The 27,604-nt window shown below is 41.0% G+C and overlaps 1 protein-coding gene across 1 annotated transcript in view; it reads right to left on the bottom strand.

Annotated features, from left to right (window-relative positions):
• Window positions 1–218: 218 nt before the first annotated feature.
• The window catches only part of frya (furry homolog a (Drosophila)), a 40,315-nt gene continuing 12,929 nt past the window's right edge, over window positions 219–27,604 (bottom strand). Inside the window, 51 exon segments of the mRNA XM_029447204.1 lie at window positions 219–1,711; window positions 1,816–2,021; window positions 2,121–2,231; window positions 3,577–3,660; window positions 3,754–3,852; window positions 3,935–4,084; window positions 4,372–4,579; window positions 4,660–4,811; window positions 5,627–5,770; window positions 6,666–6,866; window positions 8,712–8,882; window positions 8,984–9,058; window positions 9,337–9,501; window positions 10,253–10,432; window positions 10,950–11,090; window positions 11,222–11,392; window positions 11,512–11,609; window positions 11,941–12,521; window positions 12,609–12,703; window positions 12,926–13,113; window positions 13,208–13,329; window positions 13,954–14,155; window positions 14,820–15,005; window positions 15,583–15,686; window positions 15,973–16,123; window positions 16,630–16,712; window positions 16,801–16,879; window positions 17,065–17,233; window positions 17,325–17,471; window positions 17,563–17,819; window positions 18,196–18,367; window positions 18,444–18,543; window positions 18,950–19,104; window positions 19,561–19,671; window positions 20,323–20,483; window positions 20,973–21,145; window positions 21,342–21,433; window positions 21,584–21,641; window positions 22,127–22,251; window positions 22,503–22,692; window positions 22,875–23,134; window positions 23,700–23,786; window positions 23,874–24,056; window positions 24,198–24,293; window positions 24,295–24,454; window positions 25,155–25,262; window positions 25,419–25,551; window positions 25,688–25,859; window positions 26,268–26,354; window positions 26,536–26,644; window positions 27,169–27,272. Coding sequence (XP_029303064.1) covers window positions 1,453–1,711; window positions 1,816–2,021; window positions 2,121–2,231; window positions 3,577–3,660; window positions 3,754–3,852; window positions 3,935–4,084; window positions 4,372–4,579; window positions 4,660–4,811; window positions 5,627–5,770; window positions 6,666–6,866; window positions 8,712–8,882; window positions 8,984–9,058; window positions 9,337–9,501; window positions 10,253–10,432; window positions 10,950–11,090; window positions 11,222–11,392; window positions 11,512–11,609; window positions 11,941–12,521; window positions 12,609–12,703; window positions 12,926–13,113; window positions 13,208–13,329; window positions 13,954–14,155; window positions 14,820–15,005; window positions 15,583–15,686; window positions 15,973–16,123; window positions 16,630–16,712; window positions 16,801–16,879; window positions 17,065–17,233; window positions 17,325–17,471; window positions 17,563–17,819; window positions 18,196–18,367; window positions 18,444–18,543; window positions 18,950–19,104; window positions 19,561–19,671; window positions 20,323–20,483; window positions 20,973–21,145; window positions 21,342–21,433; window positions 21,584–21,641; window positions 22,127–22,251; window positions 22,503–22,692; window positions 22,875–23,134; window positions 23,700–23,786; window positions 23,874–24,056; window positions 24,198–24,293; window positions 24,295–24,454; window positions 25,155–25,262; window positions 25,419–25,551; window positions 25,688–25,859; window positions 26,268–26,354; window positions 26,536–26,644; window positions 27,169–27,272 — 7,815 coding nt within the window. The 3' untranslated portion in view covers window positions 219–1,452.

Below are 27,604 nucleotides of genomic sequence, written 5' to 3'. Positions count from 1 at the left end.
CTTTTTGTGCAACTTTATATACATTTTGACTCAAGACAAGTATATTTAACACAAGTGCATGGTTTAGCTTTTTGAGCATTAGATTATTTTATATGTGGGACATGAAATGTCCTCCAATTCTGGAATGATCCACAAACAAACAAAACATGTAAAACAATAACAAAAAATATATAAATATAAAAATATAGTATCACACAAGTCACAAAATGAAACCACAGTTAACAAATGTAAGTTTTATTTTTATTGTTACATAAGTGAACAGAACATCAAAGTACAATACATTGCAAAGGCAGTAGTATTTACAAGGCGAGAGGGAGACAGTTCTTGCTGAAGCTTTACAAATATGTAGCTATCTCTTTCACTCTACATGCAACTCTGTAAGTTCATAAAAATACAATCTTATGAGTCTGAGCAAAGCCCCCATTACATTATGTACAATTATTCAGTTAAAATAGTTTTGTATTTGTTCATAAACATTACTATTACTCTTTATAGTACATATAATTTGCAAGCTTGGCAGGTTTAAAGATGAAACAAAATATTTGTTTTCTATGAATCTAGTCTGATAAATGCATGTTTTTCTATTGCAAATAATATTAAATAATTTACCTAATTGCTAAAAGCTGCACAGTTAAAAGGTACAGTAAGATGTTTTAAGTAACAGATAACCCACACAGCAGAATGTAATGTAGGTTTGGGAGACGTTACAGTAGTTTTGCAGCATGTCGAAGTAGGTAAATGTGAACAATTTCTGTAAATCAGTATCCATAATTCCATCTGTGATAGTCGTCAGGTTTATATCACACACTCGGGCACCCACACACAACACAAGCACACACACACACACACACACAGACACACAGACACACAGACACACACACACACACACACACACACATACACAAACACAAAAAGACCCACTACTTAAACCAAGTAATTAAGCCTCCCTTTTTCTGTACTAACAATGATGAACATTGTTAGTTTTCCAATGCTATGAAATTCAAATACATTCTTTCAGGATACAGTAAAAGTGTTCCACTTCCGTATAGGATTGCACATTTTCCCTTGACAATTAAAACAACATGAATGAAAGAGAATCACTTAGCTTTGGTATGTCATTTGTTAAATGTGAAAGTTGTTGACTTCAGTAGCAAGTGGTCGCTTTGTGACAATTTATATTATTAGTGCAATAAAAGCCAAAGTTTCTTTGCCACAGCAGAGTCTCTCATCTTTCTAAAAAACAACAGTATTGCTGCACATCTGAAGATCTGACTTCAAGACATTCTGACGGGCTCTATGAGCAAGAAGAGGAAAAGGGGTTTGGTTATTCCCAGGAGAGAGCAGAGTGCTTGTTAACCACTGAGATGATAGCAGCAGCCCCAGACAGGACCAGAGGCTAGGCAAGGAACAGGGTGCTGTGCAGGACAAGTGTCACACGCTGCAAGACTGCCATCAAAGAGTCGAGCCTGAAACCCTGGAGTCTGGGAGGAAAGCTGTGATTGCTCGGTAGCCTTGGACTCGTCGGATCATGTCCCGAATCTCTCTGTTAAGTTCCATCAACTTGACAGAGATTTCTGTCAGGTCTTGTTTTGAGCCCACCAGAGCAAAAGTACCTGTCTGACCCAAGGTTTGATGTCTGAAGTAGATGTTGAGTAAGGTCTGTACCTCATCCTCAGAGTGGCTGCCAAAGATGTCGTTAGGCCACATTGTTCTGTAATAAAAAAGAAAATGTTATTCGTCTGACTGGGGTCATATTTTGACAGCATACACAAATCCGAAATCTACAGAATAAAAAGCCTTTTTTCTTTTTCTCACCTGCACTCCCTAATGTAGCGGATGGCCATTGGAAACTCATTGTTATTCAGACACTCTAGGATGGCCTGCACAGCAGCCTCAGAGGAGTTGAAGGTGGGCTCAGAGCAGGAGTTCTCACAGGCAACAATCTCATCTTTCGTCACCAAGGCTGCTGCCTCTCTCAGGTTGCTCTTCAACTCATTCAGCTCTCTGGATATATTCGTCAGCTAAAGGTTAAGAGGGATTATTATTATTATTAACCAGCGACATGGATTAGATGGTGGGTGTCATGGTTCCAAGAAGAGAAGACAAGCAAATGCACCTACCTCGGGAATAGAGCTTATTGTATGGACCTGTTCAATCAGCTTACAGTAGGACTGAAAAAGCAGTAACAGCTGAAAGTGGAGTTTGTAGAGTCTTTGACAGAGCTCCAGTTGCTGAAAGTAAGAGAAAAATGGTTGTTATGAAAATGCCTTTTCTTTATGCTAGGTTTCTCTTTCTAAGGTATTAATGTATTCCTATCAGGTTTGGTTCAGCATGTAGTGAATAATAAACACACATATAACTACTGTAGAACTACTTGTAAATAGCTGTCAACAAAAAACTAAGAGGAACAAGTCTGTAAAACTTACAGCCAGAGATTCCATTTGCTACAAAGCACGCATGTTACAGGACAGAAAAGAAGTAGGGAAAACAGACAATCAAAAGAAGGGCATGCAACTCCTCATTTTGTCCATTTGAAAGTGGGGGAAAAGTATTAGCAGAGGTTGGCATGCAGAGAGGAAGAAAAGTGAGGGTCGGTGTATGTGCAAATAAGAACCGAAAGGAAGGCTGGTAGTCGCCATGAATTTAAGGTTCCCTGTGGAGTTGTTGACCTGTAGCAGCGCTATGGAGGTGTTTTTCTATCTTAAGGACGTGCATGCACGTCCGCACACGCAGGTGACGCGATACACAGTCCTGCCGATGGTGTCACATTATTCTACTGATCAACAGGTGGCGGTACCACATGATATGCTGCAATGCACCAACAAAGACAGGGAAGAAGAAGACTTCAAGCCAGTAGACATGGATGTAAACAAGGCTGGATTTAAAATACTTTGCATATGTTTAATGAGGAAGAAAATGCACTCGGCATGTTTGTAAGAGTAGGATGCACACATTGCATTATGGTAAATAACACTGAATGTAACAATAACTTTTGTTTCTTTACAAGAAAACTCCACAGGGCACCTTTTGTCAAAAAGCCAAGATAAAATAAAGCCAAGCAAAGTAACACTTTTGCCTGTTAATTAGCACTCACTTTGGTGGGGATTTCTTAACTATTAAGTTTTTAGTTTCCTTTCCTCAGTTGTGAAGTGAGCGTAATTGTTTACTGCTAGATCAAATGCAACTTATAATCACTTGCACCCATGCTCAGCAGAGCTGAACATTTATCACGATGCACATTGGAATGAGATATGAATGTGACATGCAGCAACTCAAGATTGTCTTTACGTAGTGTGAGAAAATTAAGAGGTACACTCACAGAGCTACAGTATCACACAGTAACCGTAATGCAGAGAGTACAGTATGAAAGGTCAGTTGAAGTGTTTCACGTAATTCCATTCTTACAGAATCAACAACTATTTTATTTGAAGTCATACAGCCTTTTATGTTTCCACACTGGCTGAATTCATTAGCTAAACGGCAGAAAATACCAAACCAATATTTTCCATTATCATTCATGTGATAACACAGCATGTCAAATTATAGCTCATATTCCTTAAAAAGCAATGTTTTTACCATGTCCTCATGCTCCGATGGTTGACACGTTATCACCGTGCCCCCAGCACTCCTGGGAAAGGTGGCCTTACAGCTGCTCAACCACTGTGGGTAACAGAGACAACAGAATCCCGACATAAACAACTCAGTGACATCTCACAGGTGACATTCAGATGGAAAGATATTGAATGTCCTTACAGTGAGAGCTGCCTCCTTCCTGTTGTTGTAAGTGTCAAGATACTCTTGTAGTTCCAACACGCTGAATTTCATTTTTTCAAGGAATCCATAAGACATAATCTGTGAAAGTAAGAGTTTTTCTGTTGAATTTGTTCAACTACCACTAACATGTTGTACACAACAAAAATCTCAGGTTACTCACTGTGTCTGCATCAATAAAAAGTGTTGGGCACTCTGAGCATGATGTCAGCATCTGAGAAGATATCAAAAGCTTTGATCCTAAGCCTCTCAGGCCATCACCGAGGTAACTCACAGCGTCACAGGTCAAGGAACAGAATTTGGTCTGGATATTCTGCAAAGGAAGAAAAACAGGTTGGCTGTGAAACTGTTAAAGCCACTCCTACACCATTTAAGGCATTTACAGTCTGACATTATTTCAGTTGTTCCCCCCTAAAATTCCCCATTATCAGCTTTGGTAAGTGAACAACATGTTGTTAATGAATCTCTGAAGATTTCCGATCTGAAAGCATCTACAGAGTGCCCTTTCTCTAAAGGTTAATCAGCCAGATAACTAATCCTGTTACCCTTTCAGTTTGACCAGGCACGCTGATAATGTCGTTTAGGGACATGCTGTAATACCTGAAACAGTGAAGAAAACACATGAAAAGTGTAGACTGCACAGGATCCATCTGAGTCACGCACAAGCTGGTTGATGTGACTTCGCCAAGCCTCCTCTGCATCATCGCATACTGCTGGCTGGAAAGCTGCGAGGATGGCGGAGAAGAAGGGTGATGGTAGCGGTGAAGATCGGGACTCTAGCATGTCGTCTCTCTCCTCCTCGGCGAGACTAAGTGGACATGAAGCCATGTTATTAATGTCATTTCCATGTAACTTTATTTAATCCAGAGAAAAGTTGTGAGTAGATACCTTGGTAAGCAGCTGTCCAGGTCCAGTTCTGCTTTGTAATCAATGTGAACCATGTTTATTGTCAAACTGTCACCACAGTGAAAATCAAGGGGTAGTTCACTGATGGAGAGAGAGAGGTCGTCCTCGAGGACATCGGCGTATTCATCTTCTTGCTAAAAGAACACAGGGAGGACACGTGTTTTCTCAGCTATTGGCAAAATGAACTAGTCATGAACAATGACTGAGACAGCATGCAGTAAAGGTTATTATTAACGGAGTATGTTCCCTCTGTTATGATTCATTATTGAACAGATAATTTTGTGGGTAAAATGGATACACTAACCTTGGTGTGGGACCCTATGGACACTCCTTGTGGTGTTTTCGTTTATTTGGTTAATTTGGTGTGCGTAACTTGTGCCAATTTAATAGATTCTAAAAATAATTTAATCAAGCCAACATTGTGGCCCTGCACACTTATGTTTTGGGACAGGCAATGTGTAAACCTTTCTTGACCTCCCACATGCCAAGAGTTTTTATTAGTTGTTGCCCACACAGAAGCAATAGGTATACACATTGCCTTAAACGGACAGACACAGAAAGAAAGAGACTTTTTTTTTCTTTTGCTGGCTACGACCCACTGCCACAAATAAAGTAAGGCACAAACTAGCCCATTGTAGCCCAAAGCGTTATAGATTGCCTGCTTGCAGTATTTAGTTCATTCTCCTTTAACATGCAACGACTGAAATATCAAGGAAAGAAATCGATTCATGCATTATTCTGAAGAGAGGAAATGTAGAAAAGTCACAGCGCCACAAAAAATACTTAACATAAACTGAACCCAAAGCACATAAAACATCCAAGACATTTGACAACAAAGATGCAAAAGAATAGTTCCCTATTTGGCAAAGTTAGTGAAGAACTCCAGTATGGAATTGTGATAGGAATTAGTAGTTCCCAGTATCTCAGACACTCTGAAGCCCTTATTCACCCGCTGCTTCGAGTCCTCTGGCAGTTGGGCCTCGAAACTAGGATTTTTGGTGTTCAGGGGAGTTGAATCAGCTGAAGTTGAATCAAAAAAGGCAGAGGGAGAGTCCCTGTTACTGATCTCTGAAGTTGGAGAGAGGTTGGCCATCTGCAAGAGAGACACATTTGTTGTAATCTTCTCTAAATAGCACGTGTCATTTTTCAATAAACATAAAATGTTTTGAGAAACACTGAAAAAAGCCGAGCTGAAAACACTGGATTGGAAACTGTAACACTGCAAATTCTACAACATTCCTGAATGTGTTGTAAGCACTGACAGTGGGAAAGTAGTGGCTGACCAATAAGGAACCAGAGAGGAGTGGGATGACAGCTGCGTGGACACATGGGCTTTCCATCTGTCACCACAGTTTCCACAAACTTTAGCTAACACTGCATGAGGACCAGTGGTCGTGGAATAACAGAACGATGATGCGAACGAGACAAAAGATGAGCTCTCCCTGGACACTGCAGTGCTCATTAAATCTTACAATTTGTGTTGGACAACCAAACAGCACTGCGGATGAATTTGCTATTTATAGAGGCTTTAAAATTTGGTCCTGTGGTTGAAACTAGAGAAAAGGCTACATGATCATTAAAATCAAAAGGCCCTATCCCATTGGGAGCATGAATGTGTTCAACAAATAAAATGATGAGATTTATCCTCTGAATGCCCTAAGTACATTTCATCTGCCAATTACATTTTATATGTTTTGTCAGGATTGTGGTTGAAATCAATACCATGATACTGATTTTCTGCAGGGTTTAATTTAAAAGAAAGTTTTATGATCCCACCTTAACAAAAAAGGATTGAAGAGCAGTTAGTGAACAAATGACGTCTTCCAGAATGAAATGTAAGATCTATAAATACACTCTAGGCCCTTTTGAGCTTTTTTAAAGACCTGCAGATATCCGCTGCTAAGGATCATTTTCCTGATGCTTTAACAGTTAGGTGGTGCTTTCATTATGACATTAATTTATTGGCCCACAAGCAAAGGTGAACTTACAAGCTGTGAGTGGGAGAGTATCTGGCTGGCGATGAGGGAATCTTCTTCAGATGACTCGTCTGAGTCTTCATGGGTGATCTTGCTGAGGCTAGGCATGCTGCAGGACAGATGACTCTCCTCGAGGGGCTGAAGGTCAATCCGGTCCAGACTGTCCACGGAGCGTCTACGCACACCCCAGTTGAAGTTGTCTATAGTTTCTCCCTGCAACAGAGAATGACTTTGAGTTACCAAGCACCACAAAGTAAAGCACAATCTCTTTTCTAGCACAAACACATGCACACACACATACCGTATACACACATTCACACAACCATGCGGTGCAGGTTCAGGGAGGGGGCAGTCTGAGTTTCCCCCCTCATAGCTAAGAATGTGAGAAAAACTGGAGCTTTACAGTGTTGTGAGCCCGTCGCAGTGTATCCTCACAAAGAGTTTCCTCAAACTACACTTAAAATAGCCAAGATGATTGTGCAACTGGAAGAAAAATGTGGGTTTGAAAACACCCTGATATTGTCAGACCAGATTAGATTATTCAGATTATATTTACAGGTTTTAACCCTCAGAGTCTGGCTGTTTCTTGACTTTTGAAGACATGACTCTGGAGATGTTTGCCAACTTGCAAATTCCACCAAAGCTCAACATCAACATGTTGATGTGGCGACGAGCTTAATGCCTGATCGAAATGAACGGCTTTGACTTTGACATTTGTGATCAAAAACAAAGTTTGTATATAGTCAGAAAACTTCCCTCACAACGTTTCAGGCCATTCAACTTATGAAAGTGTCCGTGTTGCACTTCTGTTATCCACAGTAGTTGTTTTAGTTTTTCCGTCCGTGTAAAATTTTAGGAGGCACAAGAACAGCTGACGATGTGTTCCAGGGTACAAAGTCTGCAGCTTTAGATACTCAGAGGTAGTTATATATATATATACTATTTATACAATTAGCTGAAAATGCTATGATGTCACTGTGTTTTTTAAGCTAAAATGAACCAAGAAGACATTCATAATTGAAAAATGCAACATGAGTGATGTTAAATTTAACCAGTTCAAGCAACAATGTTATTGCTGTAAACAACGTGAACCACAAAGTGTATCTGCATTTGGGCACCAGAGTAATTTGACAGAACTGACTTGAAGAAGGTTGGAGAATTTGATGTTGTTCTTCTCAAGGTAAATCAACAGCAATGATAACTGCATGAAGTTATAAAGTAGTTAAAGCTATACAGTAGAGTTAGTGTGTGTAGCTTACTGTTTGGATTGCATAAATAATGATTTCAGTGTGATATGTGTGAGAATAGCTTCAACTGAATACAGTGTCTTCTAATGTGTCTCTAGATGGAGATAACACACCATCTGCAATTACAATTCTGTGTACAAATGAGACGTACAACTGATTGCACACACGTCATTTAAAAAACAAATCAGATTTGCTAAGTTATTGAAGGGGAAAAAGAAACTGTAATATGAAACAGCTGTGTTTAAAATATAAAAACTAATATTTGTTTTCTCTTAATAACCAGGGAAATTATAAATCAGCAAAAAAATCAGTAATCCAGGTTAAAGTGACTACCAGTCTAAACATACTCTGTTTCTAATACTTTTGATTGTTGATATCTTTTACAATACATGAACATTGCAGAATCTGCTTTGTAAATGACATGGCATGCACACGCATGTCCTACTCTTTGCCATACGTGTGGGAATCTACAAAATGATCTGCACAAGCAAACACTCTTTTAAAGAACACAGCAAGGGAAAATGTAACATAACTAAACTTACCTGTAGCTCCTACAGTAGCACAGAAAGATAAAAAAAACAAAACAGAAAAAAGAAACCCCATTACACAGAGCAGACAGACCTGACCCAGTACAGTATAAGAGCACTTTGGAGGAAAATACTCTGGCATCGTTGTGCTAAGGTCAGTCATGTCTTTTCTTACTGTTGTTGCGTTACAAGTTTGACTATGTTGTTGTCCATAAAATGTGCGAGGGATGTGAGAAGGATGATAAATCATTTTCTCTAGCACTGTTTGAGATCCTGAGACTTACCTCTCCGTCTTCAAGTTCCACATCCAGGAAGTCAAAGTCTCTGAAGACTCTGAACTGCTGCTCTGAGGTGGTGTCGTCCATGTTGTCTAGCTCCCGCGTCCCATCATCGGAGGACACCAGGCTAGGCTGGTGCTCCATGAGGTCCAGCTCCCCACAACTGGAGAAGATCACCTACACAGAGAAACAAATACATTTAAAAATGGCTTATGGGTATATAGACTGGTTAGCAATTGTTGAAATTCATAGCACTGCTAAAATGAAGTGTATCTTACTGAAGGATTCTTTGTGAGCCCCACTTCTTGTCCACACAAAGACAACACATTCACCAGTTTCTCCCGTGTTCTTTTCTGCAGAGGGTAAGAGACAATTTAATATTTTGAACAAAAGTTAGACATGGTGTAAATAGGGTTATAATGTGTTAAAAAGAGAATAAAAAGAAGTAAGAGAAAGAATGAAGAACAAAATGAAAAATAGGAGAAAGAAAGAAAAACAAAGAAAACAAACAAATAAGAAATAAATAGGCACCAAATGCAGCCATTATCAAATCATAACTGTTCCACGCTTTCACCCCTCACCTTTTATATTATGAGCATAATTCTAAGCAGGAAGGTGAAGAAGTGCTCACCTGTGAAGACTGAGGCCTCTTCCAGCTGACTGGCACCAGGACGTTGTTGGAAGTGGATCCAGAGGAGGTAGAGGACGTGCTGCGGGTCACTGCTGTGGTCCTGCTCTTCACATCTTGGCCTGGAGAACGCTGCAGGTCATCATAACGCCGACCAATCACCGGCGTCTAACAGCGTGGACACAAACAAACAAACATTTGCAGACAGAAACATCGATGAGTCAGGGAAAGTTTCAAGTCCCTCTCTGCTTAGTCAATCCACGACTCAGGCTCCATAGCAGCTACTGTTTCTTCTAGACTTTGGCCGTTCCAAGAATACCGCAAAGTAATCAACGTTTCAACAAAACCGGCATTTATCTTTTATCAATGTTCAGAGGTTTTATTCCACTTGGCATTCCGAATGCGTGAAGCAATTGAAGAAAAACAAACCTACTTTCCCTCTGTTTTAGTTCTCCGTCTATAAATATCTGGGCATTTTCAAAAATATCAGTGGTTTGTCCAGTGTGTCTCAAGTTTAAATACACAAGCTGTTGGCTATGCACTAAAACCCATGATTCACATACAAAGGACGGCAGCAAAGAGCTGACATCATTTCCTGCCATTCATGAACTATACAAATAGCTCCCTGTTCAGTTCCCACACATGCACCACTCTGTCTGTATCTTGACATCACTTTCCAGCTCTGCACTGCACTAATTGTGTTTACCTTTCAAGCTAATCTCAAGGGGTTTGGTCAAAAAGAAATATCAGCATTAAGGAAGGGGAAGAAATGTTTCCTTTCCAAAAAGCTTAACAAGATTCCACACAACATCAACAAGCACCACACCCTGGAAAATACAGGAAAAAATACAAGCATTAAGCTCTTCTCAAGCTACTTTCAAACCAAGAACACGGTAAAAAGAAAGTCAGAGTCTCTAACCTCAGATATGTCAAAGTGGAAATCCAGCGTTTTCCCAGGCAAGGCTTTGGAGGAGCGATCCCAAACACGGCTGACGTCCTCGTACGAGAGGTCACTCTGTGGGAATGAAGGCTGCACCAAACTGGCTGATCGAGAAACCACCAGCTTCAGGATATTCAACGCTTCCCCCCAATGGACAGTCTATAGTCAGTCAACACAGACATACACACACCAATTCACCCGTACACGCAGACAAAAAACAACAAAACCACATGTTTAGAAAGAAACAACCACAAATGTCTTCCTGTGTCTTTTTACATGCTTCTATTTTTGGAGACAAGTGTTACGGCAGTTGGCTTACAGTAGGAAGCTAAAGGAAAAGGATTCAGTATGAGAATAAGCAGAGGCCAAGCCTGCGGCAGAAGGGCTCGGACTGTTTATAGTTTGGGTGTGTCTACAAATTTACTGCGCTGACACAAGACAGCTTTTTTTTCCTCCTTTTTTCCCATGAACACTTTCAAAAGGAAAAGGCAACACAAGACTCTTACTGAGAGCACAACGCCTAAAGGTTTCCAGTGATCACATCTGACGTAGATGATCTGAATGTTTTCACTTTCTGAGCAAATATAGCTCAGAAAGTGAAAGTTAATATAAGGCATACAGTCACCACACATTTAAAGTCATTATTTGCAGTAGGACACATATATTTTTTCCTCACCTGGACAAACTTCTCAATGGTCTTGAGCACCTCCATGTTGAAGGGTTTAGCTTGAATTCCACTCAGATCCATGTGACTCAGCAGGCTGTAGATGATTTGTAAAAGAGTCTGCTGCATACTGGGGAGTCCCTTCTCCAACAGCTGTTACAACAGATGTACATGCCATTCATTTATTAAGCATGAAGAAGAGAGGCTCTGATATGAATGATTACTGTGCAACCCTTTTATTGCTGCTCAGCACTTTTATATTCAGCAAGACACGCTGCACAAACCTCTGCCATGTAAGTGACCAGGTTGAGCGTGATGTCCGGGAAAGCTTCATGAAGATATCGACACACCACATTCACCCAGGAGAAGCAGTCTCGTGTGTAGAAGTGTGTTTTATACAGAGTCATGACATGAGCAAGGTTGGACAGCTTTGCGTTCTTCTCCTCAAGGCATACCTACACACAACAAGTGCATTAGCTTAATACATATTATTATTATTATTATTATTATTATTATTATTATTATTATTATCTTTGAGCAAAGATGAGGAAGGAAACGTTAAATTGAGCCAAACCTTGGCTATCTTCTCAGCAACATCTTGACAGAACTGCGTCGGGCCATCAAAGTTCTGCACAAGGTGTGGGAGCAGGCAGAGAACATTCAAGGGAAAACCTAGTGGATGAAACAGACAAATTAATTCAATATTTCACATGGAAATATTCACAAAATGATATACTTTAAGGTATTCCTTAAACCAAACCTAATTTCTAATTATTACTTTTTTTCCATTATTTAATTATCTTAATGAAATTCATAACTACTGCTCTTATCTTATCATTATTTATATGTTGAGATATTGGGATTGTGGGGTGGGAGGGATATACAGATGCCATTATAAATAGTTTAATACTTCCCTTTTTCTTTTTCTTATAGACGCCTACGATCTAAGAATATCAACATTCATATTAGCTGAAAAGCCTGTATCTACATTCCTACAGTGTACCTATGGCTTGTGACGTGTCCACTACAGGCACTCGTGACACAGGTGTGAGTTGGCAGAAGAGCTGTAGCGTGAGGTCAGTGGTGGACACGGAGGTGAAGCCCTTCAGCAGCAGCTGCTGGAGCCCAGTAAAGCTGTTCCATTGAAGCTGGCTCTGCAGCTTCTCCAGCTTCTCCCTGTTCTCCTGTTTGTCGAGCGACATGTGGCCCAGCAGCTTATTTAACAGTCTCAGAGACATCTGATACTCAAACTCAAAGTCTGACTCCATCAGCGACACTGCCACCCAGAAGATGGTGGCCAGCAGGTTGCTGGGGTGGTTGATGTTGGTTGGGTCGTTGATGTTGTCTTTAGATGAGGACGGGCTGCGAGTCTTGGCTAACAAAACCTGCTGTTCACAGGCTTGGATACGGTCCAGCGTAGCGCTGCGAGGTGGATCAGACCACCTGTCCGCCTCTCCAAACTTCTTAGGCACAGAAGAGCTTCTCTGATGTCGGCTCCTCTCTTCTCTTCTAAGATTAAGCTGCCCTGTGCTCTTCCGGTTTGACAGCAGCTTGAGATTGGTGAGGAAATCTGGAGACGAGGCTCTGCAATAAGAAAAGAGTACATTAAAGTAACAACATGTTTTAACAAAAAAAACCTTCAACAGAAATATAAATAGATGGGACACAAACCTTGTCAAGATAGCCATGAGATCATTGTTCTTAAGACATTCAGCCAAGTTATCCACCACAGATTCCAGCGTAAGTAATACCTCCATCACATAGCCCTGCAAGAGAGAGCAAGAAAACTGCAGTTTGTAAAACTCCTCAGTTTCTGCTTTACCAACAACTCCTACTATAAACTGTATTGCTGATTCCCCAGTGATAAAGATGCAAAGAAGAAATTCCTACATGGATTGTCCCTAAACATTTGAACCTATTAATGTCTCATGCTCACATATCCACATTCACATACTCACATGCATCACGTACACACACAGAGTACTAACCTGCACTTCTTCTCCATGTTCACCGACGACTTCCACCAGCCGTGAGAGCAGGTCGGAGACAGCGTGTGCAGAGATGGGCTGCCTGAGGGCTCGAAACACCTGGAAGGAACGTCCAGCGTAGTGACGCGATGAGCTACACAAGGCCGTCTGCAGCGCAGCGTCACTGAGCTGCTGCTCCAGATGGAAATCTAATAAGGACACGCAGAAGGATTTAGCCGTAAAGACAATGTTCTGTAGTTCAATTAATGAATAATTACGTTTAAGGATATACTGAAGGGTTACCTGACTTGGTCTCTTTGAACACAGATACGACATGTCGCAGGAAGTTCATCAGCTGCCCAGTGCTTTTTGAAATTTGGTTCTTTGCTGAAATGTCTTCATGGCACCACAGTGGTCCATATGCTCTACAAAATAACAGTTTCATAGTTACTAACAACACACAGCATATTGCCTATGTCAGAGGTTTTTTATATTGGCCTCTCCTGGGGGGCTCCAACTGTTTCAGATAAATGGAAGTGAAAAATGTTACATTAGTTAAAAGAAAATCACATAGAATAGCCTCAATGTGTGTGATTTGGTTAAAGTTAGATAGTTAAGAGATACAGTAGTTTTGAGGAAATTGGCTGTTTATTCGTCTTTCTCAGAGTCAGAAACTAATAAATGCATTTCTTTATGTCTGAAGTTATGTCAATCAGCAATATAAGGCTATCTTAGCTCAATTGTTGAGTGTGTATTGGATGTATTGGTAAATGCCAGCTGTACTATCGTAATTCAAATATCTAATCTAATCTACTCCTATAAGAATATATTGCACTATACATACAGCACCACTAGGTGGCGATCTACATCAAGAAATATGAGAAAGCACATCAGAAGGATATTTCTGCCATATAACATAAATGATTGTGTAAAATACTTCAAACCTTCCTTTATGACCTGTAATTAAAACTACATTCTCAGAGTTTCAACACTGCACTTGCTGTAAAAGATTTTCTGATGGGGGGGGGGACAACATATCAAATCAGTACCTTGTGGTTAAAAACTCAATGAGCTTGTTAGTCTTCTCATCCATTTTATTGGAAGCCACCAGCTCTTCCACCTCATGCGAGATCTCCGGCAGGTTGTTGCTGCTGCCTCCCAGACTCAAACTGGACGATGTAGAAGAAGAACTCAGACCAGAGTCAGGCACAGGAGATGCTTGACACTCCCGCAGAAAGTCCAAACATCCTCCTGAACACAACAGAGAAACAGGTGTGTGATCAGAAACAGGTTCTAGTGGTTCATATGAATGTTTCATTTCATATCACTACTACACAAATTATGCAAGTAAAGTAAATGTGGGAGTGAAGATGTTACAAGAGCTGAGAAGAGAATGGGATTTTTTTTCATTGGATTTAAATGGCAGTGTTTTCATTGTTTTGTATCGCTGAAGAAAAAAAGTTGTGGTCAAATGGACAAAGAATACTCCGGACATTTCAAAATGTCTAGACGTTGGAAAAACAAATACTCAGCAGGGGAAGGGGGGGAGGGGGGGGGGGCAAAACCAGCGTATCTGAGACTGAGCAGATGGCCCCCATCTGGGTAAGAGGACAGAAATAGCATATTGGAATGCTTTAATCAAGACCTTTGATATCCTCTGTGCTCAATATTGCTTTTGGCACAGTGTCCAAATATTTTCTCCCCCGATAACAAACGTATCTATCCTCTGAAAGGAATGTTAGCCATTCCCTCCTGTTGCTGACGTTTATATTAGCCAGAGAGACGAGCAATGGGTCAAGCCAAGCAGCGCTGTCAACTGGACCCAGGTCTACTCCAATATCTCACTAAAGTGTTAATATATATGTATTTGAGAAAATTCAAACAGGTGAGTGTCACTGAAAGCTTTTGTTTTTACCTGAAGGTAAACACTCCGGCTGAAGACTTGGTTTGCAGGTAAGGGTCTTGGTGCCGTTGAGCTCACGTGTCTGCAGTAAGACTGAGGCGATGGCCTGGAAGTTGTTGTTACAGGACAACGTGATGAGCAGGTGGAGGAGGAGACGCTTGCTGTGCTCAAACACCTCTGGACGGTAGTGATCCATACCTGAGGAAAGGAACAGAACAGTCAGCATGTTTCAGCACACAGTGCACTCAAGTTATTTTTTGTTATAGCAAGCACTAGAGTTTCTATTTTAAATTCCCTTCTACTGGTTTTCACAACCTTGATCTCAGAATCTTTTGAAAAAAATAATCTGTCTGGTATCGGCTGTTTGAAACTGAATAATAGATTTCTACTAGAAGAGAAACTTTAACTAAATTCTCATGTACCTAAAATACAGTGGTGACGTATTTGATGATGTATATTGGACTCAAAATACAAATTCCTTTTTTGAAATCAGCAACAAACCATAGTCCTTAAAGGTTAAATCAGCCTTGAGATTTGTACAAGTTATAGTATTATTGTTCATCCTTATTACTATTTCTATTAATTTAATGAATTTATTATTTATTTTATTATGTATTTATTTATTTTTAAGAGTTTTGACATTATGTTTGTTTATACGTGAAGACGCATGGCAACATCATGTTTTGTTATCTTTGAAAATGATAATAAAAACATTTAAAACGACGAGATACATGGATGGATTTAACGGTGCTGACTGATAATCACGTGAACTCACCCAAAAACAAGGCATGTAGCAGCAAAGGCAAGTGCATGGCCCAGTCCTCTCTCACACTGTGGTCCACCACCATCTCTGTCATGAAGATGACTGCTATATTACACCTAAAACAAACAAAAACACATAAAGTCCCTCAATCAAATGAAACACAACAACACACCAAACAAATATAATGCACAAAAACATAAGCTTGAAGTGCACAGCATCAAAACAAAGCAGCGGAGTGGTGCTACCTTTATCTGCAGGCATTTAAAGGGAAACTGCGGCAGGTTATTAAAGGTCGAAGATCAGTCTGATCTCAAAGCAAACAGCCCTAGTTATTCTTTAGCAGCAGTTTTTTCTTGACATTTTAAACTAGACATTTTGCATTAATGTATGCAGCAGTCTAACCTGTGCAGTGGTCCTCTGGGCGTGATGGTCTCTGGCAAAAAGTCCACCAGTGGAGCCCAACATCCTCCATTCAGAGGCATGGGCAGAGGATGGGGATGATTTGACTCAATGACAACGATCAGCCAATCAGCATAGGGGGAAAGAGGTTCACCTAAATGGTTACAGAAAATAATACTGCCGATATGTATCACACACACATACACATGGCACGTTTAAATCCAAAATGATAGTTTGTGGATTCATGGCATGCGGACGCACTGGATATGCATTTCAATAATGTAAAACTACAACACATCATAGAAGAGAACTTTACTTTTAGTTAGTCGTCAAAGGGGGTATTTAAGAGTGCTTTTTTTATTGTCAAATTAGTCTTACTCACATTAGTCTGCAGGACTAATTCAGACCAAGAGAGTATAACAAAGCTGTTTTTGGGTCACTGGCAGCAGTGCAGAGGCCCTGGGCTTGGACTTTTATTTCAGTGCCAGTTCTCACAGAAGTCTTTTAGGAACCCCAGGCCACTCCGCACTGCTCATACATTATCAATGACATCATGCCGGCCACCATCTTACTCTCCAAACCAGCTTGTGTATTCCACACTCACCAGACCATGACAACCACATTTTCTTCAAAGGGTGTCTGGTACAGAAATACACTCACTCTTATCTTCATCGTAAGATCCTCCTGAGCTGTTACTGTAGCGTGATTCCAGGCGGTTGTGGGCTCTCTTTTTGTGGCTTAGCCTGAGGTCAGAAAATTTAATTAATCATGATATACCTTTGCTGGGACTATAATTAATGTAAAGATAAGCTTCAAGATCATGTTGTCTACCTCTCCTCATTCTTGGTATCGTCTGTGTCAGGGAAGCTTTCCTGGCCTGCAACAACAGTATTGCTACTCGATGTGGTGCCTAGAAAAAACACACAAAAAATTAGCAAAACTTATGTTGTTAAAGGAAAGTCAATAGAGCAAGATTTTAAAAACCAGCGTCACTGGGATCTGGCCTGAGGATTTCCTGGTTGGTTGATTTTCCCCATAATAAAAATACAAATTTCAACTGGTTTTCATTCTCCTCAGTGTTTTTAAAAGATGTACCTGAAGCTGCTGTGGAGACCTTGCTTGTAGCAGTGAATCGATAGAAAGGAGGGCTATCACAATGCTGTACCACAGGGTTGACTGGATCCGTTTGTTGTAACTCAAAGATCAACTCCTCCATTGTTTGCATGGTGTTGTTCCGGCACAGATAGATTACCACCTTCTTGATCTGAACAAATATATTTACAGAATAGCTGTGAGAAACTGGAAAGAAGAAGCCACATTACACATTCCAGTTGCACCTAAATGATATATCTTACATATGGCAGGAGGGTGGTGTCACTGCTGACACCACATAAGCTGATGAGAAACTGCAGTGTGGTTCTCAGATTGTTGCTCCATTTCTCATTGCTGACTAAAGCATTCCAGGCGTTTTCCATCTCTGGTCCAGGTAGCTCATCTCCATACTGACCAGAGGGGTTAACAAAAAGAACATGTTAGCTGCATTGATTGATCACCTATACCTCATTTCATTACATTTCCCCAACACGACTTTACCTTGGCGGTCATGAACATGAGGTTATTGAGAACCATAGATGTGGCCTGTAAGCAGCCCCAGCCAGTGCCCTTCAGCTGGTGGGATGAACCTGTACTGGTCGTCCGGATAGAAGGGTCATAATCTGAGGTGCACGGTGTGAAGGCCGGGATCAGCAGGCCGCTATCCACCAGCTCGATGTTACCAAGCCAAGGCAGGAGGTAGGTAAGCATGATCTGCCTCCCATTGGGATGAGTGGTGGGGAACCTCTGGCTAACCTCTAGAACAAGCAGGGGAAAGGCAACACTAACATCAGAATACTGTAGTGGTTATATTCTACATTAAAATCACATACTGTATTCGTATGTTAACCATAATTGCCATTTCAAACCTGCATATGAATTCAACTTAAACCTGGGAGTCCATGAATCGATTTAAGCTCTTAGTGTTTCTGTGGTAAGTGGGAGTGTCCATAGATACAGTATGTGCGTGTGTGTGTGGGTGGTGGAGTAGCAAGAGTTCTCTGGAAGATGAGCGAGCAGCATTTAGTGGGAAGCCATGCGAAGATGACAGGCCTGTAAGAGTATTACAGCAGTCTGAAATACCGTGGCTAACCATACTGTGGCACACAGCACACACATGACACAAACAGCTACCTGAGAATAGAGGAAGTGTGAGTTCAGGGTACATCCTGGCCAGCTGGCTGGAGAGCTGAGGCAGGGAGACACTGTATAGCGGTGGCAGTGGGCCGTGGGTGCCGTAGAGGATGCTGTTTGGCTTCTGCTCCGCAATCTTCTTAGAGTACACAAACAGTTTAGCTTCAAGAATCTGTGGAAAGAAAGAGACATTTAACCACAGAAAGCTCCACAGAAGCACAAGAGGCAACTGGACTTGTATATCTCACCTGCATTAGCTGCATTGAAATCTCATAGATTTCTCTGTTTGTGTCTGATGCCTTGAAGAGGACCAGATTCAGCAGTGTTACTATATCACTTGGGTAGTTTCTGAGAGTTGGAAAAGAGAGAGAAATAATAACTTAATGTTTCAGTATTAAGAAATGTTTTTCAGATAAAGCAAGGGAATGGCCAACTTCAGACGAATAGAGTGCCATTTGAGAAGATTAGCTGAGGTGACACTTTGAAGCCTAAGCTTTTGTGCAAGTTGTTTAATCATACCCAGTAGGCAATTTGTCCAAAAGGTAGTTTAGACAATATCGATTCAACACAAAACTAACAGAAGGGCAAGAATGGAGCCGGGGATGGCAGGTTAGCGAGGGGATGGCACGGCCTTAATATCGCCTACTCATCGTACCTGATGACTATAACCACCTTTGATGAGAACTGTGTTTGTACACGGGCAGCTCATCTTCACTAGTTGAACAGATGACAGAGAGATTGTGGGATTTTGTACCTGCTGCCACAGACTGTAGCGATGGCTTTGAAGCAACCTGAGGCGAGCTGGTAGGAGCCTGTGTAGCAGCGATCCACAGCCCAGTTGAAAAGGTTGACCTGGTCGGCATTGAGCTCCAGGAGCAGGATGACAACTTCACAGCCAAGCTGGTGGACCTGAGCCAGTAGTAGAAACCAACATAGACTCTCCTGAATTTCACATCTTTTTTTAAAAACCCCTGTAGAACATATCTGAGGTTATGTGTGTTTTCAAAGATCAGAGGATTCAGTGTAACATGATTGCAGTAGCTCTTCTTCTGTCACACAAAAGAGATGATGAATTACATTTTCTTGGTTACCTGTCAAGTTACTGCTACTCCTCAAACCATGATGTAATGATAACACGGAAGTATGTGTGAAATAAATATGCAGGTGCTTCATCTTGTATCACAGTAGACTGAAATAAAGACAAATCTCTCCTTCACTATTTGCCAGCACTGCGGCAAGATAATGGTGGGCACTTGGCAATGTTGTGTTGGGCTTTCATACAAAGCAGGTTTCAGCAATCTATCAAAGGGGCTTTTGAGGTCAAGTTCTTTGTTTAAACTCAGTGGTAAAGTATTGGCCTCATACCCGCTGATCCTGGCAGGCGAGTATATTATCCAGCCACTTATAGAGGTATCCGTCTGGAGAGAGGCCAACGTTATCAAAAACAGGCCCGCAGCACAGCACGGCAGACATGGCCTGGAAGAACAAACAGTCAACAATAGGCAACAATGCACATAGCTCACAATGGTGACAGGAAGTACGCGTTGATATTATGTGGCAATAAACTGCAGTGCTCATGTTTATCGACTAACAAAGTCTGTAGTTTCTTTTCTTAACTAAAGATAGAAGTGAGAAGAGAGATGTCAAAATATAATGTCCTATTTTCGCTCTCACGCTGCAGTTCAGGAGAGAGTGCACTGTAGTTAAGTTGGTCTTGTGGATGGAGAAGAATCCATACAAAACAACAGAATTACATTTAAAGAAATATCTTGGCTACTAGCAGAGAAAAGATGGGAGGATATTCTCTGATGCGGCACCACTCGTTTCACAGAAGTGATTTGCCAGCACGCAGATTGAAAAAGGGGGCAGCATCTCATTTCACAAAAGATTGCCGGTCGCAAAACAGGTTGGATCATTACATACAAAAAAAACACATGTTACTGTATCACTCTACAATAAAGGAATTTTGTGCATATACATCTGCACTTGTTTTCACAGTATGCATTGTAGTTGGATAAAGACAGACCAATCCACTGCCAAGTTACATGCTTATTTTCCTACTAAGCATTAGGGGGTAATATTAATTTATGTAAGAACTTGTGATGGACAATAGATTACATAGTTTACCTTTAGGGCACAATATTGATATCTTGTGATCTGGTGATTCCTGTCACTGTAGCGGTCCAGAGGGGTGAACATGATGCTGAAAGGACCGGCCCACTGACTGAAGAGGATGAAGAGGTGATGCCGCAGACTCTGTTGTGGAAACAGGAAGCGCCTGTGGTGCACTGGGGAGGCAGACTGCCTGTTATAGGTCGGCTCATTGAGAGAGTGAGGAGTCAGCAAAAATATTCAAGTATCTTACACTCTTAACCAACTACTAAAAGTTCATTTTCCAGTATGATAATAAGGAGTTGAGGTCCCTTGACAGATCATTAGCCATCCAGTGGGGACTTGTAAAGGCTTGGCAACCCATGAGTCATCACCTGTCTTTGCCTGCTCTGTTCTTAAGCTGCACTATTTTTGAATCTACTCCCCTTGGGATACGTCCAAATTAAGATCAATATCCGGAGTCTTGTTCTCCATGTGCTGTGCTAACCCCAGCCGAATGGAAGCCTATTATCTAATTAACAATGTACAAATTGATGAAAAGGACAGATGGATTGTATTAGGCATCCATATAAAAGAAATACATTCAGTAATTTATCAATCTGACCAGCAGAGTATAGTCAGTGACTGGACTGAAGAGAAACTGAAACTGAAACTTGTCTGTGTACCTGGTACACATTGGATGAGGTTGGCCACCATGGCGCTGAAGTGAGCTCGGATGTCCTTGAGGATCTCTGCATCTTTGTCATTCTCAGCTTCCAGGAGCATCCGGGTCAGATCCACATACTCCAGGAACAGAGCGCCCAGGGCGAGGGTGTCACGTTCCAGAGCTCCATTTGTACTTAAAGAAAAACAGGGAGACGCCCAATGAAAATAAATTACAAACCAAACAGCATCAGAAATATGTCAACAACCCGCAAACTGTACTACAGCAGGTAATTATAAGGAGTTATGTAGCACACACGTTATATCTTGTTGACCCTGTTTTGTTATCTTACTTACGCTCCCCCTGCCATCCACTCCCCTGCCAAACTAACCTGTCACTGATGACACCTGCATCTGCCAGCAGCTCAAAGATCCGCAGCAGCTGCAGTCTTAGCAGGTCTCGTCGTTCACGCCGCTTCTTGTTCTGCAAAAAATCATTAAAGACAAAAGTTATTGTTATTGTTAATCTGTACTTGGTACATTACAGCCCACCATCCAGTTCATTCACAGTTTAAATCCAACAGTATATGTTTTGGTTATGTTGTGTACTGTGCAGTAAATATAATCAACAAACCTCAGGTCTTCTTTCTAACGCTTCTTTCATTAGGGGATGTAGCTCTTCCACAAGTTCCCTGTGTGCGTGCAGGAAAAATATAAACAAGTTATCCTAATGTAAAATGTAAAATGTTTTTTCAAACAACTACCGCAAATACACTCAGTTAAATGGTGAAATTAAACTTCTGTAAGACTATTGTTGTTGTTAAAAGAGATTTGAGCTAAAACAAATATATAATTTAGGAAACAATGTAGATTTAGCAGTAAATGGCAACAAGGCACCACTCAACTATAATCCTGTTTATCTCCACTTTAAATCCACACAAAACAGGTCAACATGCACTTTTACTACAGAGAAGATAATGGATTGCGCTCTAATGTTCATTTGACTGGTCCTGTCCTTTAAAGGAGACAAAAACAACACTAAAGCAGTAAAACAATATGAGGCTGTGCTGCTATCCATCTTTGAAATCAATCATAAAAGGATATGTGATAATAGTTTAGATATAGATAATAGCAAAGACAACTCGTATAACTTCTAAAACACTGTTTTCGGGTATACCTGAATACAAGGGAATTGGTGCGCCCAAAGCCCAGAACTAATGACTCCGTCAACTCGATGCTCTCTGCTCTCATTAGTGGAACCAACTGCTTCAGAAGCCATGCAACAGATGGGCTCCCAATAACCTGAAACATCAAACATCAACAGTTCAGTCAGACCAATAAATCTCTTACGCTACTTGAATGCCACAAATGACACAGGCCAGCATTGTGGTAAATGTTTGTGCAGTTAAACATATATCAGCGCCCTGTTCCATTCATGAAAGATAGCTGCTGTGTAATTTGATGCTTCGAGATTGTATGTCAACAAGCACCTGATCCTGGAGAGACAAAGCACTGAGGGAATGTATAAGGCCAGAGGACAGGGAGGCAGCTACCTTGTTATCGTAGCTGACACCGCTGTCGGGCGTGGCGGCCGTGATCTCAGGTGTCGATGCTCTCAGATGGCCGGGGCTCATGATACTGGGCTTGGCAACCCCAAAGCAAAGGATCAGGTAGTTTCTCCACAGGGTTACGTAATTGTCCCCACTGACCGACGTGCTGGTTTTCTTCGCATACACTGGGTTACTGGTGAATCATAGAAAAAGAAAATAATAATTTTTATCCAAGCTGTTTTTAACAGGGGATCTCGAGGAGGAGTTCATCACATGCAATGGGGAAGTGTTATCAGGCGGCTATACGTAAAACAGAAAAACCAAGTAGGGATGTATAGAAAATAGAATTTAGTGTTGCTGTTGGAGGACACTTACTTTGGGTCCACCAGGGGCATGAGCATCTGCATTCGAGTGAAGGCGTAGGGCCAGGCGTAGCTGAGAGCTGTGGGGCAGTGCTTGGGCAGGTTGTCCTGTCGGAGGAGGCTGTACACACACAGCACCCAGGGGTCCTTCACCGACTGGGCAAAGATCCACACGTGTGAGGGGCTCCTAATGTCATAATGACTGTTTACGAGCAGTGCGTTCCACTCCACGAGCCACTGAAGGTCCACATGGTGGCCAGCTGGCAGGGCGGCCTGCAGACAAACAAGTGGCACAGCAGGGTCAAAAGTCAGAGGTCATGAATTAGATATCCAAAAGGCAACGTTTCTTTCATTGCTCTATTCATCCTTATGCTTAAGAATAATTATTTGAATGTGAATAAGGCAGTTATTAAAGGAAATCCCACATCAGATAATCACACAGTATAGAAACACAATTTGATAACGCATGAGGACATTTACATGTATTGTATTATCCATTTCTCCATAAATTAAAACATTCTTAGCATCATGTTGACAGCTCTAATGATTACATAAGGGACAGTCAAAAGGTCAACAGCTGCTCAGTTCCAGCTGTGCACTCAGTTTTTACATGCTAGACGACTAAACCGAGCTTCTGTTTCACTGTCAACGTAACGTGCATTTTCTGTTTTGCGAGCCAGATTCCACATGTGGCTAGATATTTAAATGACACCTGAACTTTTCATGAAAGTAGCTTCAATTTCTGGAGTTAATGCAACAATGAGCATCTCACACAAATAAACTGTAGACACATCTGGATTTAGACTCCAGGTTTGGTTACAAGCTACCAACAACTTACTGTGTCGGACACCGAGACGTTGAGAAAACTTTCCAGGATTACAGGGCTGAGCTGGTCCATGATGTCTATCATTGGTTTATCATCATCCTGCAGTTGACAAAACATAAAATCGCAGTCAGTCAATTCAGTCGTCAAACTCTCCTGTATTCTGTCACCAGAGTTGTCTCATTTTACCTCAGACTGTCCGATTGTCATAAAGAGACTTCGTATCTCTTTCAGTATGGCGATGGCAAGTTTGCGGGTAGTCAGCTGACAGGAGCAGAGCAGTACGAGCGCCAGTCCCTCCACAGCATGCAGCACAGTGGAGTGAGGAGCTCGCTCTGCAGGTGTCTTGAGACCTGAGCTGGTTTGCAGCAGCTGTGAGACGGACATCAAAATAAAACATTTGATTTCATTTGTTAGAAAATAAGAAAAACCCTGAATTTGTCAAATTATGATTAGTCTTTCCCGCCAGTGAAAGCCACAAAAATATGTCATCATTGACACAAAGGCTTGTACCTCAGCTGTGTGTATTTTAGCAGTGTCATAGCTCTTCCCCTGGGCAGCCAGGGTTAGTTTCCACTGTGTGAGCAGTTGCAGCAGTAATTTGAGGGACTGTGTCCAACAGTCCCTGGTGAGTGTCCTGGACCTCACGTAACAGGAAGTTAGTGAATCCAAACAGAACGTCGTCACGCCAGTCAGAGAAATCAACTAGCAGACTTTGCAAGGAATTCTGTGCTATGAGTCGCAGCTCGTCATCCATGTGGATTGTCAATCTGACAAAGAAAAACAAAAATTAAAACAGGTTTCTTTATAGGAATAAAATGAAGTCCCTTGTTTAATAATAATTAGCAGTTTTCATTTCAGATAAATTTAGCCTGAAGATTACATGGCAGGCAGGATTTTAACAGTGCAGACATCGTATCTGTCTCATTTGAGGCACATCTTTAATTTAGCCACCTTAAATTAGCCTGCTGCATATAATAAGATAAGATGTCAGACTTCCAGTTGCCACACATCTGAAATAATCATTAAGTGCAAGAAAACAAACAGAAAAGTGCCGATCAGAATTGAAACTATGGTGTTATTTATGGATAGTAAGTGTATTTCTTATCAGGCAAGGGATGTGGTGTAGACAGCGATTTAATATAGCCCACTGACTCTTCAAACAATGAAAAAACAGTAATGGCAATTTAAGCTTTATACAGATATACATTGTTTTAAACACAGTAAAATAAATAAATGAGAAAATATAATTATGGTTGGCTGCAAACAATAAAAAAAACAGATTAAAGACACAAACTGGGAAAACAGGTAATTCAGGTTCTTACGCTGCAAGTTCGTTATTCCAAGACACAAACATCATTAAAACTTGATTTGATCTGCAGGTAATTATCTTGTCAGACAGTCAGAAAAGAGTGCCACCGGTGCTTTGTCTACCTTACAAAGGGGTTTTCCCAAAGAGAGGTGACTCACCGAGAGAGCAGGTCTATGAGCTCTGGCTTGGACATCCCGTTGGGCAGGATGCGAGGAATGGCAGCGACACACGTTCTGAACAAGTCAATCTTGGGCTTCCTCTCACCTCTGAAAAGGTAGCAAAAGTTTGCTTTCAATGTGTTCAACTGTCAAGTGGATGAGTTAATGATGCGACTGAAACCCCATTTAACTTCCGGGAGTTTTGGCATAACATGTTTTTAAATGTTTTGGCAGCTCTGATGACAGAATGTCATGTGCACTCACGTGATCATGTCCTCAGGCTCCTTGTTCAACATCTGAGCATTAGTCATCATCATGCAGCGTCCCACTTCCTTGTCCAGGTGTCTGAGGATGTTGTCAATAGCCTTCCTCACATGAAAATAATACTGGGACATCCCTGAAGAAGAAAGAAAAACGGTTGATATCACTGTTACGCATGTGCAAATGTCCATTTAGATGCTAAAGATATTTTTGCTATTTGAGTCTCAGCAGGGCATTTTCCACATTCCTGATCCACTGTCTCTCTCACTCACCAATGACTTTGGCCTCCTCATCAGTCAGCGTTTTGCTCAGATATGTCTTCTTCACTCTGAGTGTATTTCCAGAGGGTAAAGTGCAACCGGTGTTCGGCATAGGAGGCTCGCCGTCCTTCTGCTGCAGTTTATCGGCTATGACCAGGAACGCTCTCAGGCCAATATTCATTCTCTGCATAGGAAAAAAGAAACTTAAAGTTCAGCTGTTTGTCAATCGGTTTCCAATATTGCATTATTAGTCCTGCTGGGAAACTGTTAATGAAACACCTCTTCAGCAGAAAAAATGCAATTGTAGCAGCAGTTACTACAGTTGCAATAGCAATACATTATTATATCCATATTTTCAATGGTTTTGCTGTAATGCAATTAAGGGAAATGCTGTGACATTGCTGTTTATTTATGACTTTTTAGTGACTATTAACCCTTCAGATATTCATACAATGTGTTAGACTTGCTGAGAAATAGATACTAGGTTAAGCGTTACATTTTAAACAGGGCTAAATGAAAGAAAACACAGCATTTGATTCTGCCTTTCTGTTTTTCTCTAAACACATCATATACGTGAATGTTGAATGCGTACCTCTGGATTAAGACTAAAGGCTTTTGCGGGTTTCCCAACGCAAAGAAGGTCAAAGATAATCTCTTTCATGGCAAAATCAAGCCTTTCCTGAAATAAAATAAGAAGAGAAAGTGTGTTTAATATGATGGTATGAATGTCAAGAGACCCTATCTTACAAGTTTAAATGAGATATCAAATATTGGTATCTAATTGAAACTCGAATTTGTTACATTAAATGTGTGTGACTTTGCGACTTCTCTAGTACAGTAAAGCACATCATTACATTTACCTGTGCAATAAACTGAATGATTTTGACAAAGATATTGAGAGGCATGTCTCTGGGTACCACACTGCGGGATCCTTTGGGGAAAAGTGTTGTTATAATGGTGTTGAGGCGACTGTGGACACACAGAAAAGAACACGTTATGAGGATATCGTAAACAAGCATTTAAAACGTTTTAAAAGGTTGTGAAAGATTACAAAGACAACTAGTTTAACTGGTTTAGCACGGTACTCCATTGCTTGAAAGGAGGAGTATTTTTAGGTTTAGTCTATTTTGGGCCTAATTAACACGTTTAAAAAGTCTGGCTTGACCTGTTTGGGATTCCTCATGTGGGCTCAGGCTCATAATAACGTGTGTAAAACTGCTGATAAACTGGTTGGCCACCGGCAATGACGATCTGGTGTCGGCCTGACCCAGGCATAAAAACAGAGCATTCCTCTTTCTGCAAACGGCAATGAAATCAGGAACAAGGACGGAGGGTTTGCCGTAAAACTGCTACTTGATTTAACTATTTTGACAAATATTTTAGTAGCAATTAACCAACTGTGGAAGTGTTTCAGCCCATGCCCTTTCTTGACTTTCACTGGTATTTACTGATACATAACAACTGTAAAGAAAATAAAGAAAAATGTTATTTACCCCTGTGTTGCAGTGTTGCTCTCACACTTGATTCTGATCATGTAGACCCACAACAGTCGATAAAGAGACTCCAATGCGACGCGAGCCATTTTAGGGTCTCTGCTCTGTAATGAAACAACAATAATACAAGAAAGTCAATGACAGAACAAACTACAAGTGTACTGTAGGTTGTGATATAATTACAGAATTACAGAGATTATTTTTGTAATCACATTAGGCTTATATGATCCTATAAAGGCTGGCGAGAATAGTTTGAATAATTACGGCGTGAAGCATTAAACACACGGTTATCGTGCCATGCATACAATATACAAAGTAACAATTTATATTAGCCCAATTCTGTTTGACAACTTAAGCACTCATTTAATACACACAACCTTTATGTATCTGAATGGTCCTCTATGATAAACAAAGACCACTGCAGTCTGAATTAAAG

Source organism: Cottoperca gobio, chromosome 13 (genome assembly GCF_900634415.1).
Source record: "Cottoperca gobio chromosome 13, fCotGob3.1, whole genome shotgun sequence".
Taxonomy (NCBI): domain Eukaryota; kingdom Metazoa; phylum Chordata; class Actinopteri; order Perciformes; family Bovichtidae; genus Cottoperca; species Cottoperca gobio.
The sequence above is the reverse complement of the archived record's forward strand: the minus strand, read 5'-3'. Positions and strand labels throughout refer to the sequence as shown.